The following is a 15,748-nucleotide window of genomic DNA, read 5'->3' on the forward strand; positions in this document are numbered from 1 at the left end:
ATTTCCCAAGTTGAGCATAGGCTCACCCATGTGAGACACCGATTCACAAGAAAGTCAGGAGAGAAAGAACTTTGAACAAAGGGCAGTCATTTTGCTGAAAAGGATGTCAGCAGAAACATTTGGGTTTGGAAACTGCAAGGTCCTGAAAAAAGTTGCAGCTGTGAACTGGACAGTTGGATTCCTGGCAGTGGCCCTTGGTGCCTCAACAGGCTTGTTTTCTTGTGTAGGTTTGCACTTTGTCCTGGAAGCTTAGCATTGAGCTTGGTTCTCTTGTCCTCCTGACAACTCTGTAATTCTCCAATCAGTATTTCTTCTATTAAAACACAATTTACACACAGTAAAATGTACCTATCTTAAGTATATAGTTCAATGGGTTTTGACAATTGTTTACACTTACGTTATTTCAACCCTTTATTTGTGTTTCAACCAAATAAAGTTACAGAACATTTCATCCCCCACAGAAAGTTCCCCTGTGTGCCTTTTATAGTTGCTATATGCTGAATGTCTGTGTCTCCCGAAAGTTCAAATGTTGAAATCCTCATTCCCAGTGTGATGGTGTTGAGAGGTGGGCCTTTGGTAGTTGATTAAGTCATGAGGGTGGAGCCCTTATGAATGGGCTTTATGCCCATACAAAAGAGAGCCCTGAGAGCTCCCTTGCCTCTTCCACCATGTGAAGTTATGGCAAGAAGACAGCTATCTACTGTAGTTCAACATAGTACTAGAAGTCCTAGCCTCAGCAGTCAGACAACAAAAAGAAATAAAGGGGATCTGAATCCACAAAGAAGTAGTCAACTCTCACTCTTTACAGATGACATGATACTTTATGTGGAAACCCAAAAGACTTCACCCAAAATTTGCTAGAACTCATACAGGAATTCAGCAAACTGGCAGGATATAACAATCAATGCACAGAAATCAGTAGCATTTCTATACACTAACATGAGATAGAACAAAGATAAATTAAGGAGTTGATCCCATTTACAATTGCACCCAAAACCATAAGATACCTAGGAATAAACCTAACCAAAGAGGTAAAGGATCTCTACTATAAAACTATAGAACTCTTATGAAAGAAATTGAGGAAGACACAAAGAAATGGAAAAACATTCCATGCTCATGGCTTGGAAGAAAAATATTGTTAAAATGTCTAGGCTACTTAGAGCAATCTATACATTCAATGCAATCCCTGTCAAAATACCATCAACATTTTTTCACAGAACTGGAACAAGCAATCCTAAAATTTGTATGGGACCAGAAAAGAACTCAAATAGCCAAATGAATGTTGAAAAAGAAAACCAAAGCTGGTGACATCACAATTCCGGACTTCAAGCTCTATGACAAAGCTATAATCATCAAGACAGTATGGTACTGGCACAAAAACAGACACATAGATCAATGGAACAGAACAGAGAAGCCAGAAATGGACCCTCAACTCTATGGCAACTCATCTTCCACAAAGTAGGAAAGAATATCCAATGGAAAATTGACAGTCTCTTCAACAAATGGTGTTGGGAAGCTTGGCAGCCACATGCAGAAGAATGAAACTGAACCATTTTCTTACACCATACACAAAAATAGGCTCAAAATGCATGAATGACCTAAATGTGAGACAGGAATCCATCAAAATCCTGGAGGAGAACACAGGCAGCAACCGCTGCGACCTCAGGCCTAGCAACTTCTTGCTAGACACGTCTCCAAAGGCAAGGGAAACAAAGGCAAAAATGAACTGTTGGGACTTCATCAAGATAAAAAGCTTTTGCACAGCAAAGGAAACAGTCGACAAAACTGAAAGGCAACCCATAGAATGGGAGAAGATATTTGCAAATGTCTTATCAGATAAAGGGCTAGTATCCAAAATCTATAAAGAACTTATCAAACTCAACACCCAAAGAACAAATAATCCAGTCAAGAAATGGGCAAAAGACATGAACAGACATTTCTCCAAAGAACATACCCAAATGGCCAACAGACACATGGAAAAAATGCTCCATATCACTCGGCATCAGGGAAATACAAATCAAAAACCACAATGAGATACCACCTCACATCAGTCAGAATGGCTAAAATTAACAACTCAGGAAAGACGAGATGTTGGCGAGGATGTTGAGAAAGGGGAACCCTCTTACACTGTTGGTGGGAATGCAAGCTGGTGCAGCCACTCTGAAAAACAGTATGGAGGTTCCTTAAAAAGTTGAAAATAGAGCTACCCTTTGACCCAGTGATGGCACTACTAAGTATTTATCCAAAGGACACAGACATAGTCATTCAAAGGGGCACCTGCATTCCAGTGTTTATAGCAGCAATGTCCACAATAGCCAAACTGTGGAAAGAGCCCAGGTGTCCACTGACAGATGAGTGGATAAAAAAGTGCACGCTCTCTCTCTCTCTCTCTCTCTCTCTCTATATATATATATATATAATATATATTATTCAGCCATCAAAAAGAATGAAATCTTGACATTTGCAACTACATGGATAGCACTAGAGTGTATTCTAAGCGAAATAAGTCATTCAGAGAAAGACAAATATCAGATGATTTCACTCATGTGGCATTTAAGAAACAAAACAGAGGATCATAGGGGAAGGGAAGGAAAAGTAAAATAAGAGAAAATCAGAGAGGGAGACAAATCATAAGAGACTCTTAATTATAGGAAACAAACTGAGGGTTGCTGGCGGGGAGGTGGGGGGATGGGGTAATTGGGTGATGGGGATTAAGGAGGGACTTGATGTAATGAGCACTGGGTGTTATATGCAACTGATGAATCACTAAGTTCTACCTCTGAAACTAATAATACACTATTTGTTAATGAAATTGAATTTAAGTAAAAAAAAAAAAAAAAAAAAGACGACAGCCATCTATGAACAAGGAAGCAGGCTTTCACCGGACATTGAGTCTGCGGACATCTTGATCTTGGACTTTGAGCCTTCAGAACTGTGAGAAGGAAATTTCTATTGTTTAAAAGCCACCCAGTCTGTGGTGTTCTGTTACAGCAGCCTGAATGGACCAAGTCAACATCCCCCCCCACCCCCCGCAACCCCAGAAGAAGCCACTACTCTGATTTTCATCACTAAAGATTAGTTTCACCTTCTTGAATCTGTAAGTTTGCTCTGACCAGGTTTGGGAATTTTCAGCCACCCCATTTGCTTTCTCTAATCCTCCCCCCAGAACTCTAATGATGGGAGTATATTACATCTTTTGTTGTTTTATTATAGCCCCAAACCCTGAAGGGGCTGTTCTTTTTTTTTTTTTTTTAAGTCTATTTCTCTCTTGTTCAGATTGGGTAATTTCTATTGCTCTTTCAGTTCATAGATACTCTTTTTTTTTTTTTTTTTTTTTTTGTCCTTTCCATTCTGCTTTGAGTACCTATTCCATATGAATTCTCAGTTGATTAGTCTTTCCATACATGGGTACTCTGGGGCCCTGAGGATTTGAGAGAAGGAAATCTTTTTTAGCCTGATGCTGAAAGAGCCACAGTCCTTCCCGAAGGAATGGTGGTGAGGAATCAAGGTAGTGAGGAAAGGCTAGGAAAAGGAGATCACTTCTCAGCTCTTCCAGAATGAAAGAAATGAAAACACATCTGGGACCTTTATATTCAAATGTATAAACACCTGCTCCTGATAAATAATTTGGCCATAGTTGTGATTTGGATTGACTATAGCTCTGCTTCCTGCTTTTATGGGTGTCTGAAGGTTCTTAAAAGCCCGTTTATCTTTTTCATTTACTTTATACTGAAGCAAATTGTTGTGACATTGATAGAGCTGCTCATCAGCTCAGAGGTGATTTCTCTGGGGAGTTGGTGTAAAATGTTGCCCATGGAAGATAACAGGGTGACATTCAATCCAAATGGGAAGGAACTAACAGGTGATCATTAAGACCTAAGACAGAAGTCCTGGAGATACTGCACCAAGGAAAATGGGAGAACTTGATACCCACATCTATGATCCTAATACTTTTTCATTATAATTTATAGGTATTAGTAATTCATATGACAGGGCCCCTAGAATTACATAGTGTTATGAAAAGAACTAAATATACAGTTGGTAGGTAATGGTTAGTCACATTTAACTCCTTAGGCATATAGAGTCCAAGTTTTGTTACTTTTTTTTTTTTTAAAGAATAGACTCAGAGCTACTTATTTATTTTTAAGATGCTCTAGAACCACTTGGTCATTATTTATTCACTGTAACTTAAGGGTAGTTGTAGGAGTAAATGCTTATAAAATAGGTTTTGAGGGTGTAACAGCTACGTTTTTATAATAAGAAGAAATAACACTTAAAAGCAAACTGTAAAAAAAAATGTTTAACACAAATTTAAAAAATTAAGTGATCTATCCCTGAGTTTTCCTTTAAATTAGAAATAGAAATTTCTAGCTCTGTTTTTAATACTTCAAATCTCTTCTGTATGCTGACAAAAATGACACAGGAGTCTCTTGTAGATCCTGGCACTGGAATCACTGACCTGAGAACGTTCCCTATGTTTCATAACTCAGGGCATTTTGTGGGCTCCAGAAATAATGTTTGTTTCTACCCAAAACTCACCAATCCTTGAATATGGGACTCAGGTTCATCTCAAAATCAAAACAAAAAAATTCTGCAAATATTGTTGATAGCAATTTCCATAGAATAATACTAAGCAAAATATTCTTCAGTTTGTTTATACTTATAAAGGTAATGCTTCTGCATGGTAGAAGTGGAGTAATTCCATGTTGATCTTACCAACACTTCATGGAGAGTGTGTTTAGTTACACTATATATTTGATAACATGTAATACATTATCTGTCATATGTACAAAACATATTATGAGCATTTGTGTTAAAAGAAAAAACGATAGCCCAATAACAAATGACATTTTATTATTCAAATGATCTTATAATGTCAACACCAATGCTAATAAAAATAGATGATAGGCATCAATGGCAAAGTCGGTTGTGTTTCACTTGAAGATTCCCACATTTCAAAGTAAGCCTTTGATAGATAGATGAAAATCCTCTATTATGTAGAGTTTTAATCTTTACCTATTAAAGGCTGGGTAAGGCAAAGCCATCCCTATTAGCAGAGCAAGAAAAGCAGAAATGGAACAGATCAGTCTCCATACACATGGAGCTATGAGTAGTACCTTTCTATTCTTGCAATTTAAAGTGAAGAAAATTCTTTCATTTTACTAAGGTTTTTGAATGTTGAGATTGTGGGTTCTTTTCATATTGAATTTTGAGGGATGCTCCTTAGCTCTATTTCTAGGCTATTTGAAGCAATAAAGTTTAAGCTCGATGAGTCAGGATGGGGTTGGTAACATGGTGACCCTTTCTTTAAAAGCAAAGACATACAAAAAGGATGTTTCTGAAGAATATTTTAACAAACAGGAGCTTGCTTTGTATATACATGTCATTAAAAAAGACAAAATTTGGATTGTTATATTCAGGAAATAGGTATTTCATTAATTTGCCCTTTACATGTATGTGAAAGAGAAGAATTTAAAGAGAGAGAGATTCCTTTTTACCTTAAGTAAGATTCTGACTTTCTGAGAACTTTCTAATTAGGCAAAATACTGGTTGATATATTTAGTCTTCTCACCAGGAACTGAAAAAAAAGTACATCTTGTACATTCATGAGAAACTGAAGTAGATTATTGGTTAATAACCTAATGAAACATCTGTTTAAACAGATGTTTTAGTTGAGAGAAGTGTAAACATGATTCTAAATTTACAAATATGTTGGTTATTCTTCCTTGTCTGGGCGGTTGAGCCAAAGTTTATGCAGATTAGAGGAAAGCCTGAGTCTGGAAAAATTCAAAGTATTAACATAAATGCAGATAAAGTAATGCAATAAAGTCAGTTGGCAATTATTTTAATAATTATTTACAGGGCCTTCTGTTGCTTTACTTCATTGCTCACATACAAGTGACTTGAGTTACTCCGTCTTCCTGGTCAAACGGTCCGTCGTCTAATTCCCGTAGGACACTGTCACTGCTGCTCAACCCGGAGAAGCTGCTGTACTGCGTGGGCCGCCTCTCCTTCGTCCAACACTCTCTCGAAGGAGAGAGCAGGCGCTCCTCAGTCAGGTTTCTGCTCTCTGCCGGTTGTGATGTGGCTGTGTCCAATCCAATGCTCCTGCTGGTGACTTTGTTCCTGTCCTCACCTCTTATATGCCGGCTGGCTTTCCTCTGAAACACAAGAGATTGGCAACCAGGAGTTAAAAAGATGGGTGCTTTCCTGTCCTTCTGACCTACCATAGACTGTATTCTGTCCGAAATGTCCTTTCCCTGCTTCTCTTCAAAATCCTGCTCAAGTTCAAGGACAAGCTCGGAGCCACCCTTCACATTCCCTCCGCCCTCCCAGGGAAGAATGAGCTCCCTCTCTGTTTCACAGCCCTTAGTCGCTTCTTAGCCCATCCTTCTCCTCATTGACAGGTTGGTTGTGTACATGTCTGGGCTCTCAGTGGTATCTCAAGAGAGAATCTTGTTGAGATCATACTTTGGGGAACAAAGTAGGGTAGAAATACATTACAGGTTCCATTTTTCTTCTTGGTGTTAGTCGGGATCCAGACAGCAGAAAAAGTGCTTCACCGGCCACCTTACACCCATTTCACGTAGGAATACACTGCACAGAGGAGTCACAAATAATTCTGACCGTGTTTATATTGAAAGAATGGCTGGAGTGTGTTCCTGGGTCAAGCAGACCACTCTCCTTGTCCTGCTACGAACCGTTTCCGCCTGACAAAGTCGGAATGCTCAGAGACTGGAGCAGCGCCTTCTGCAGACTCTCTGATAAACTGTGGATGTTTTTGCTGTGAAATACTTACTGAGGGCTGACAATGTCCTTGGTGCAGTTCAGAGTAAAGAGGACATGGTCTTTGCCAAGGTAACAAGTCAAATAAGGTATATAAATCAATAAAAGGAAATCTCGGAGAAAATGGTAGCAACTCAACAGGTGGATGTTCAGACTCCTGAGGAGATTTCCCTACAAGGGCATCTTTAATACTGATAACGTGACATTTTAGAATATGATCCCATACTCTTAGGTACAAAAATCTGAACAAGGATAAACAAAAAAAGATAAAGATAAAATTTAAAAAGATAAACAAAAAAGTACAATAATTTCCCAATTTACAGAGAGTTTATTTCTTGGAAGTTCGTTTATATGTTAGTTAGGAACTAGGATTGTATTTTCCTAAATGCAAGAGCTACAATGATAAAACTTAGAAAAAAAAATGTAGAGATCAGATGCCCAGGCTGGTCTTATAAAAGTTTGTTAACCCATAGGTCTGTTGAACTGTAGTATATAAAATACAGGAGTATTTTCTATTAGCTTTCATGGCAAATACACAAAGCAAACAAAAGCTTTATTAAATTAGATTTAATATGCTACCATGGAACGTAACCACTGTTTATGACATTGTTTGTATAGGAAGAAGCAGCACTCAGCATGTTGCATAGAAAGGCGTGTGTTGAAAGTTCTTTGTCTTGGCCGAGTTATTGGAGTCCTTGGGCAAGTTCAAGGGAACAAGCGGGTCCTGCCTCAACAAAAGCCTTCGTGGTCCTGAGTCAGACATAGCTGCGGTGGTGACACTTCCATTGGCCCCCTTGTATTCACCAAATGCAAATATCAGACCTCAAATCCTTTTCCTTTTGATTCTCATTCACCAGAAGTATTGAATTTAATACAAATAGTGGAAACTGACAGCTTTATTCTTCGGGTGCTGGATTTGAGAATGGTACATTCTCTCTGGCACTGGTCAGTGAGGATATGGCCTTATGGCTGCAGGAAGGGCTGATGGGTACTGACAGACTGGGCTCCTTTCTCAAGCCTGACTGCTGGCTCCCTTTACCATGTGCATAAAGAATGCATTCACTCCTGAATGACCTCTCAATGTTGACTGGGAGAAAATAGGAAGGCAGGGATGCCTGGGAGCACTTGGCTGCCTGGATCTTTCCTTCCTCAACAGCAACAGGGCCAAATGTAAATTTTTAAATAAATTCCTTATTGTATGCCAGCCAGTAGAGGCCAATTCTCACATACTCAATGAGAATTTTCTTAGTAAAATGTGGGTGTTATTCAGAATAATATATTCTTAGTAATTTACTTTTAGATAAGTATTAATAAGTGAGCAGCCACCGAATGTCAATTTCAAATATTAGAAGATGACAGAGTACCTAGCATGGTAAGTCTATTTTCTTTTTCTTTTTTACCATATGACTCTTAATAAGTACATCTTCAGCATAGCTATTGCGTCCCCGACAGATCAAATTGCAATGTTCTCATAACTGAGAATGTAGGAGTCTGAAGCCCAACCAGTCCTGAGAGATCATCTACTATAACCCCTCATCCTACAAAGGTAGGACGCAGGCCCAGAAGGAAGACAGAATTTGTCCAAGGTCAGGGAATGGCTGGTCTCAGACTGGATCCCAAGTATCTTATCTCATTCTTTGCACACTGTATTACCCACAGCTGCAAAAATATGAGTAGATTTAAGGTCAAAGATTTGTGTGTTTCCCAAATACATTTTTCCTTCAGTTACAAAAATAATACACGTTCAGTGTAGAAAATCTGACAAAAACAAAAAAGCAAAACCCATCCACAATCCTATCCTGCAGAGATACCACTGTTAAAATTTGGCATATTTTACAGTGTTTCTTTCCCTAAATATGCGTGTATTTGCATATGCACACATAGATGTGTACAGTGCACTTTTCTACTTAGCCCTCTATTTTGAATATTTCTCTGTGTCAGTAAGGAGAATTTTCCATGATACATGGCCAGGCTTATTCATATATCTTCTCGGTTTTTTCTGATCATGTCACTATAAAATTGGAGGAAATTATACCAAGATCTGGATGCAGATCTAATGCCATTCTTGATAAAATATATTAATTTTGAGAATCATTCTCATTTGCTAAAAATGAGTGACCCATTTCAAATACATGAGACTCAGTGACCAGTCAGTTGAATTTAGGGTATCCTACCATTCTGGCTTCCATTTTTCACTGTCAGTGTCTTAAAAACAAAAAGGAAATAATGAAACCAGCAATCGTAAGACATAGTGTTGTCTTGGAAAGTGTTAATGATGGACAGAGTAGAAGAAGAGCTTAAAAAAATACGTTTTATAAAGCAGTAAAAACTTGGAGTTGACATTCAGGACTTCTCTTCCTTATGTGTCTCAGGCTTGGGGGAGGATAAGGAAGCCACTGCAAGCTGAAGTGTAACTCTAGTACCGCTTGGAAGAGTTAGAGGTTTTGAAATGTGGAGAGATACCACCCCTGTTCGCTCATAGAACTTGTTCCTGGGTCATCCCAGCTTGGGCTTGTCAAAATCACTCAAGTCTGGGAAGGAAAAGGGTGTAGTGGACGACCTTTCTAGCCAGCTTCCCTATCCACTTTCTTCTCTGCTGCTGTGTGGGCATGTGGCCTAATCAGAGCCAACTAGGGTCCTTCCCTGGGATTGCCATATGGACTGTAGGATAAAGAAGCTCTTTCTTTTTTAAGAGAGGGGGGGTGGGGAAGGGCAGAGGGAGAGGGAGAGAGAGAATCTTTTTCCTTAAAGATTTTATTTATTTATTTGAGAGTGAGAGAGAGCACAAGCAGGGTGGAGAGGCAGAGGAAGACGCAGACTCCCTGCTGAGATGGGAGCCCAACATGGGACTCGACTCGATCCCAGGACCCTGAGATCACGACCTGAGCTGAAAGCAGACGCTTAACCAACTGAGCCACCCAGGTGCTCCGAGAGAGAGCGTCTTAAACAAGCCCCATGCCCAGCACAGAGCCCAATGTGGGGCTCAGTCTCAGAACCCTGAACTTATGACCTGAGCCAAAATCAAGAGTTGGATGCTTAAATGACTGAAGCACCCAGTCACCCAAAGGAGCTCTTTTTTTTTTTTTTTTTTTTTTAAGATTTAATTTATTTGACAGAGAGAAACAGCGAGAGAAGGAACACAAGCAAGGGGAGTGTGAGAGGGAGAAGCAGGCTTCCTGCTGAGCACGCAGCCAGATGTGGGGCTCAATCCCAGAACCCTGGGATCATGACCAGAGCCAAAGGCAGATGCTTAACGGCTGAGCCACCCAGGCGCCCCATAAGCAGCTCTTTTGATGAGGTGGTCACACTCACCTTATTAGAAGCCCGCTGCACATATGCACATAGAAGCTGAGACAAACAGATGAAAGAGAATGTCCTGGCAACCTTGAATCTCTGGTGTCGTTACCTGAGGGTTCTTTTCGCTCTTTTTTGATGTTATAAGCTATGCCAGTATCCTTCCCACCTAGAAGCCAATAACCTCTCTTACATACATAGGCTGTCCCTCCCTGGGGGTGTAAGGGACGGACACCAATAAGGTAATAGCATGGGTCTCCTAGAAAAGAGCTGTTCTCCAGTCTGAACCTTTTTTTTTTTTTTAAAGATTTTTTTTATTTATTTGACAGAGAGAGACAGCCAGCTAGAGAGGGAACACAAGGAGGTGGAGTGAGAGAGGAAGAAGCAGGCTCCCAGCGGAAGAGCCTGATGTGGGGCTCGATCCCGTAACGCCAGGATCACGCCCTGAGCCGAAGGCAGACGCTTAACGACTGAGCCACCCAGGCGCCCCTCCGTTCTGAACCTTGCCCTGTGGCAGCAGGGACCATTCTTCCTCTTCTGCTCACACCAGGAAAAAGCCCATTTGCTTTGGGTGGAAAGCATTCCCTAGATGAAGAACCTCATTAAATATAAAAGCAAAATGCCTTTATCTTGATTTTTACTTAATGCTCTTTGAGATACTCAACATCCTCAGCTTACAGTAGTAGCTGATTTGATTTCACACGGACTTCAGTCGAGGATATTAACAGTTAATGAGTAAAGTATGACCTTTATGATTTTTAAGTAATTTCACATCAACTTCAAATGACTAAAAAAGGAAGAACACAGTTTAATAATTGTCTCACTGGAAGGTAAAGAAAGAAGTTAATGTGTACATTAAATATTTCTTAGTATTCGTATGATTTTATGATAGCTACTTTGGAAAAGATCTAATTTAGAACATTTTTCTGGCTGCTGCTTCTTTGCTTCTTAGTTTGCGTTAGAGAAATGATTCAACAGATGTGCCCGAGAAGCCTTTGCCTCCTGAAATCATTCACTTGGAGATATATTTTAAAGACAAGAATATTATTTGAATGTAAAACGACTCTAAAGAAGAAAAGTAAATTAAAATTGGAACCATTAACTTTAAACTCCTGTCTCCCTATATTCTCCATCTTTCTTTCAATAACAAAACTCCCTGTCAATGGCTTGCGATTTTTAGCTGGCCATGTGCTATTTCACGCTGGCACCAGCCACGTGGTTGCCCAGATGGCATATCCCAGCCTCCCTCGCAGACACTTGTGGTCAATGGGATGCGAGAAGAAATATGTGACTTTGAAGCATGCCTGGAATTCCTCTTTCCTGCTTCTTGCTGGCTGGGCATAGCAACAAATGTGATAGCAGCCCTGGGTCCAGGGGCGGAAGCCAAATACTGAGGGCAGCAGAGCTGACCAGTCGTGAAGCAGAGCCTTGCCCCACCCTAGAGAGCCTCCCCATCTTTAGACGATTACAAGAGAGACCCTTCTGTTGTATTTAAGTCATTCCTTAAAAGCCTTTTTGGTGTAGCATCTTAGTAATTAATTAGTTACTAATTAATAACTAATGAAAAAATTATTGATGACTAATGCTTTTTAGCTTAATTTCCCCCAACTTTCTAATTATGAAAAATTTCAAGTAGACAGAAAGTTTAAAGGATAGTACAACAGACACCATATACTCATTACCTAATTCTAAACTTGTTAATATTTTGCCATATATATATATATATATACATACACATATATATGTTTTTTGGATAATCAAAAAACACTAATACACTACATTCCTGCATACTAGCTGAAGGTAATTTTTAGCTGGAGAAAATGGACGGTCATTAGGAATTTCTAGATTCTTCTTCAATTTCTCCGTAGAGTTATTGTAGTGTTTAATCATCTAGCATTGAAAGAAAAACATTCCTATTGAAAACAAAAGCAACATTTCATATGACCAGGCACTGTGTTAAGCCCTCTACATGTATTCTAACTGAGTCCTCCTCACAACCCTGTGGTAAGTACTAACATTGTCCAAACTTTATAGATGAGAATATGAGGATTGGAGAGTGTGGCAGAAACTGTGTGTGCATGTGGGTGCGTGCACATGTGAGCGTGCGCGCACACACACACATGCACCCCATCCCCTGGAATCCTTTTCATGTTTTGTTTTCTACTCCTAAAAACACCACTGAATGGTGAGTTAGTGGAAACTAAATACTTTTAAATGACCTTTATTTCTTTTAAATAATTATCAAAGGGAAATGGGCTGAAGAATTTAATTGAAATAGAGACTTAAGGTAATAAAAAAATTTGATTAGTTTTGAGTCTTCAAAAGAAACAAAAAGGAATCTTGGAATTCTTTTTTGAATTCCAGAGATCTTAGAAGAAAAGATCTTGGAAGAGAAAGTTGAGAACATTTATAGATGGAGATAAAATCCTGGTTGGAATCTCTTATCCTACTGAATGTCACATCCTTGAATTCATTTAGAGGCGTCCCTCCAAAAGAAAGAAAAATAAGAATAGATAAAAGGAACAAGATAGAAAGGACACTGCTTTAACCCTTTACTTCATGAGAATTTCATTACCCAAGGACAGTCCTTTTTTTTTTTTTGAGCAAGATTTATTGTTTTTTTAAATTCAATTAATTTACATTTAATGTATTATTAGTTTCAGAGGTAGAATTCAGTGATTCATCAGTTTATAGAATAACCAGTGTCATTATATCACGTGCCCTCCTTAATGTCCATCACCCAATTACTCCATCCCCCCAACCCCCTCCCCTCCAGCAATGCTGTTTCCTATGATTAAGAGTCTCCAATGGTTTGTCTCCCTCTCTGACTTGTTTTATTTTTCCCTCTCTTCCCCTGTGATCCTCTGTTTTGTTTCTTAAATTCCAAGTGAGTGAGATCATATGATAATTGTCTTTCTCTGACTGGCTTCTTTTCTTTTCTTTTCTTTTCTTTCTTTTCTTTTCTTTTCTTTTCTTTTCTTTTCTTTTCTTTTCTTTTCTTTTCTTTTCTTTTCTTTTTTAAAGATTTTATTTATTTATTTGACAGAGATAGAGACAGCCAGCGAGAGAGGTAACACAAGCAGGGGGAGTGGGAGAGGAAGAAGCAGGCTCATAGTGGAAGAGCCTGATGTGGGGCTCGATCCCATAATGCCAGGATCACGCCCTGAGCCAAAGGCAGACGCTTAACTGCTGTGCCACCCAGGCGCCCTGAGACTGGCTTATTTTCACTTAGCATGATACTCTGTAGCTCCATCCATGTCATTGCACATGGCAAGATTTCATTTTTTTGATGGCTGAGTAGTATCCATTGTATATATATATACCATATTTTCTTTATCCATTCATCTGTCAGTGAACATTTGGGCTCTTTCCATAGTTTGGCTATTGTGGACATTGCTGCTATAAACATTGGGGTGCAGATGCCCCTTCAGAACACTACATTTTTATCTTTGGGGTAAATACCTGGTAGTGCAATTGCTGGGTTGTAGGGTAGCTCTATTTTCAACTTTTTAAGGAACCTCCATATTGTTTTCTAGAGTGGCTACACCAGCTTGCATTCCCACCAACAGTGTAAGAGGGCTCCCCTTTATCGGCATCCTCAGCAACATTTGTTGTTTCCTGAGTTGTTAATTTTAGCCATTCTGACTGATGTGAGGTGGTATCTCATTGTGGTTTTGATTTGCATTTTTGTCTGTTGGCCATTTGGATATCTTCTTTGGAGAAATGTCTGTTCATGTCTTCTGCCCATTTCTTGACTAGATTATTTGTTCTTTGGGTGTTAAGTTTGATAAGTTCTTTATAGGTTTTGGATACTAGCCTTTTATCTGATAAGACATTTGCAAATATCTTCTCCCATTCTATGGGTTGCCTTTCAGTTTTGTTGACTGTTTCCTTTGCTGTGCAAAAGCTTTTTATCTTGATGAAGTCCCAATGGTTCATTTTTGCCTTTGTTTCCCTTGCCTTTGGAGACCTGTCTAGCAAGAAGTTGTTGGGCCTGAGGTTGCAGTGGTTGCTGCCTGCGTTCTCCTCCAGGATTTTGATGGATTCCTGTCTCACATTTACGTCATTCATGCATTTTGAGCCTATTTTTGTGTATGGTGTAAGAAAATGGTTCAGTTTCATTCTTCTGCATGTGGCTGTCCAAGCTTCCCAACACCATTTGTTGAAGAGACTGTCAATTTTCCATTGGATATTCTTTCCTACTTTGTGGAAGATGAGTTGCCATAGAGTTGAGGGTCCATTTCTGGCTTCTCTGTTCTGTTCCATTGATCTATGTGTCTGTTTTTGTGCCAGTACCATACTGTCTTGATGATTATAGCTTTGTCATAGAGCTTGAAGTCCGGAATTGTGATGTCACCAGCTTTGGTTTTCTTTTTCAACATTCCTTTGGCTATTTGAGTTCTTTTCTGGTTCCATACAAATTTTAGGATTGCTTGTTCCAGTTCTGTGAAAAATGTTGATGGTATTTTGACAGGGATTGCATTGAATGTATAGATTGCTCTAAGTAGCCTAGACATTTTAACAATATTTTTCTTCCAACCCATGAGCATAGAATGTTTTTCCATTTCTTTGTGTCTTCCTCAATTTCTTTCATGAGTGTTCTACCATTCTTTCTTTCTTTCTTTCTTTCTTTCTTTCTTTCTTTCTTTCTTTCTTTCTTTCTTTCTTTCTTTCTTTCTTCCTTCCTTCCTTCCTTCCTTCCTTCCTTCCTTCCTTCCTTCCTTCTTTCCTTCTTTCTTTCTTTCTTTCTTTCTTTCTTTCTTTCTTTCTTTCTTTCTTTCTTTCTTTCTGATTTTATTTATTTGTCAGAGAGAGAGAGAGAGAGCACAAGCAGGGGGAGCGGCAGGCAGGCGGAGAAGCAGGCTTCTTGCTGAGCAAGGAGCCCATTGTGGGACTCCATCCCAGGACCCTGGGATCATGACCTGAGCCTAAGCCAGACGCTTAACTGACTGAGTCACCCAGGCATCCCTCTATAGTTTTCTGAGTACAGGTCCTTTGCCTCTTTGGTTAGGTTTATTCCTAGGTACCTTATGGTTTTGGGTGCAATTGTAAATGGTATCGACTTCTTAATTTCTCTTTCTTCTGTCTCATTGTCAGTGTATAGAAATGTAAATGATTTCTGGGGCGCCTGGGTGGCGCAGCGGTTAAGCGTCTGCCTTCGGCTCAGGGCGTGATCCTGGCGTTATGGGATCGAGCCCCACATCAGGCTCCTCTGCTATGAGCCTGCTTCTTTCTCTCCCACTCCTTCTGCTTGTGTTCCCTCTCTCTCTGGCTGTCTCTATCTCTGTCAAATAAAAAATAAAATCTTAAAAAAAAAAAAAAGAAATGTAAATGATTTCTGTGCATTGATTTTATATCCTGCCACTTTGCTGAATTCCTGAGTATGAGTTCTAGCAATTTTGGGGTAGAGTCTTTTGGGTTTTCCACATAGAGTTTCATGTCATCTGCGAAGAGTGAGAGTTGACTTCTTTGCGGATCCAGATGCTCTTTCTTTGTTTTTGTTGTCTGATTGCTGAGGCTAGGACTTCTAGTACTGTGTTGAACAGCAGTGGTGATAGTGGACATCCCTGCTGTGTTCCTGACCTTAGGGGAAAAGCTGTCAGTTTTTCCCCATTGAGAATGATATTCACTGTGGGCTTTTTGGCGATGGCTTTTATGATATTGAGGT

At 39.5% G+C, this 15,748-nt stretch overlaps 2 protein-coding genes across 2 annotated transcripts in view; one reads left to right on the top strand and one right to left on the bottom strand.

Annotated features, from left to right (window-relative positions):
* The window catches only part of MARS2 (methionyl-tRNA synthetase 2, mitochondrial), a 91,874-nt gene that overhangs the window by 8,522 nt on the left and 67,604 nt on the right, over positions 1-15,748 (top strand). The gene's annotated exons all lie outside the window — the stretch shown is intronic.
* Positions 4,835-15,748, bottom strand: part of RFTN2 (raftlin family member 2) — a 66,583-nt gene continuing 55,669 nt past the window's right edge. The window contains exon 9 of the mRNA XM_045806398.2: positions 4,835-6,161. Coding sequence (XP_045662354.1) covers positions 5,889-6,161 — 273 coding nt within the window. The 3' untranslated portion in view covers positions 4,835-5,888. The remainder of the gene's footprint in view (positions 6,162-15,748) is intronic.

The sequence above is a fragment of the Ursus americanus genome, chromosome 1 (assembly GCF_024610735.1).
Source record: "Ursus americanus isolate L20-20 chromosome 1, mUrsAme1.1.p, whole genome shotgun sequence".
NCBI lineage: Eukaryota > Metazoa > Chordata > Mammalia > Carnivora > Ursidae > Ursus > Ursus americanus.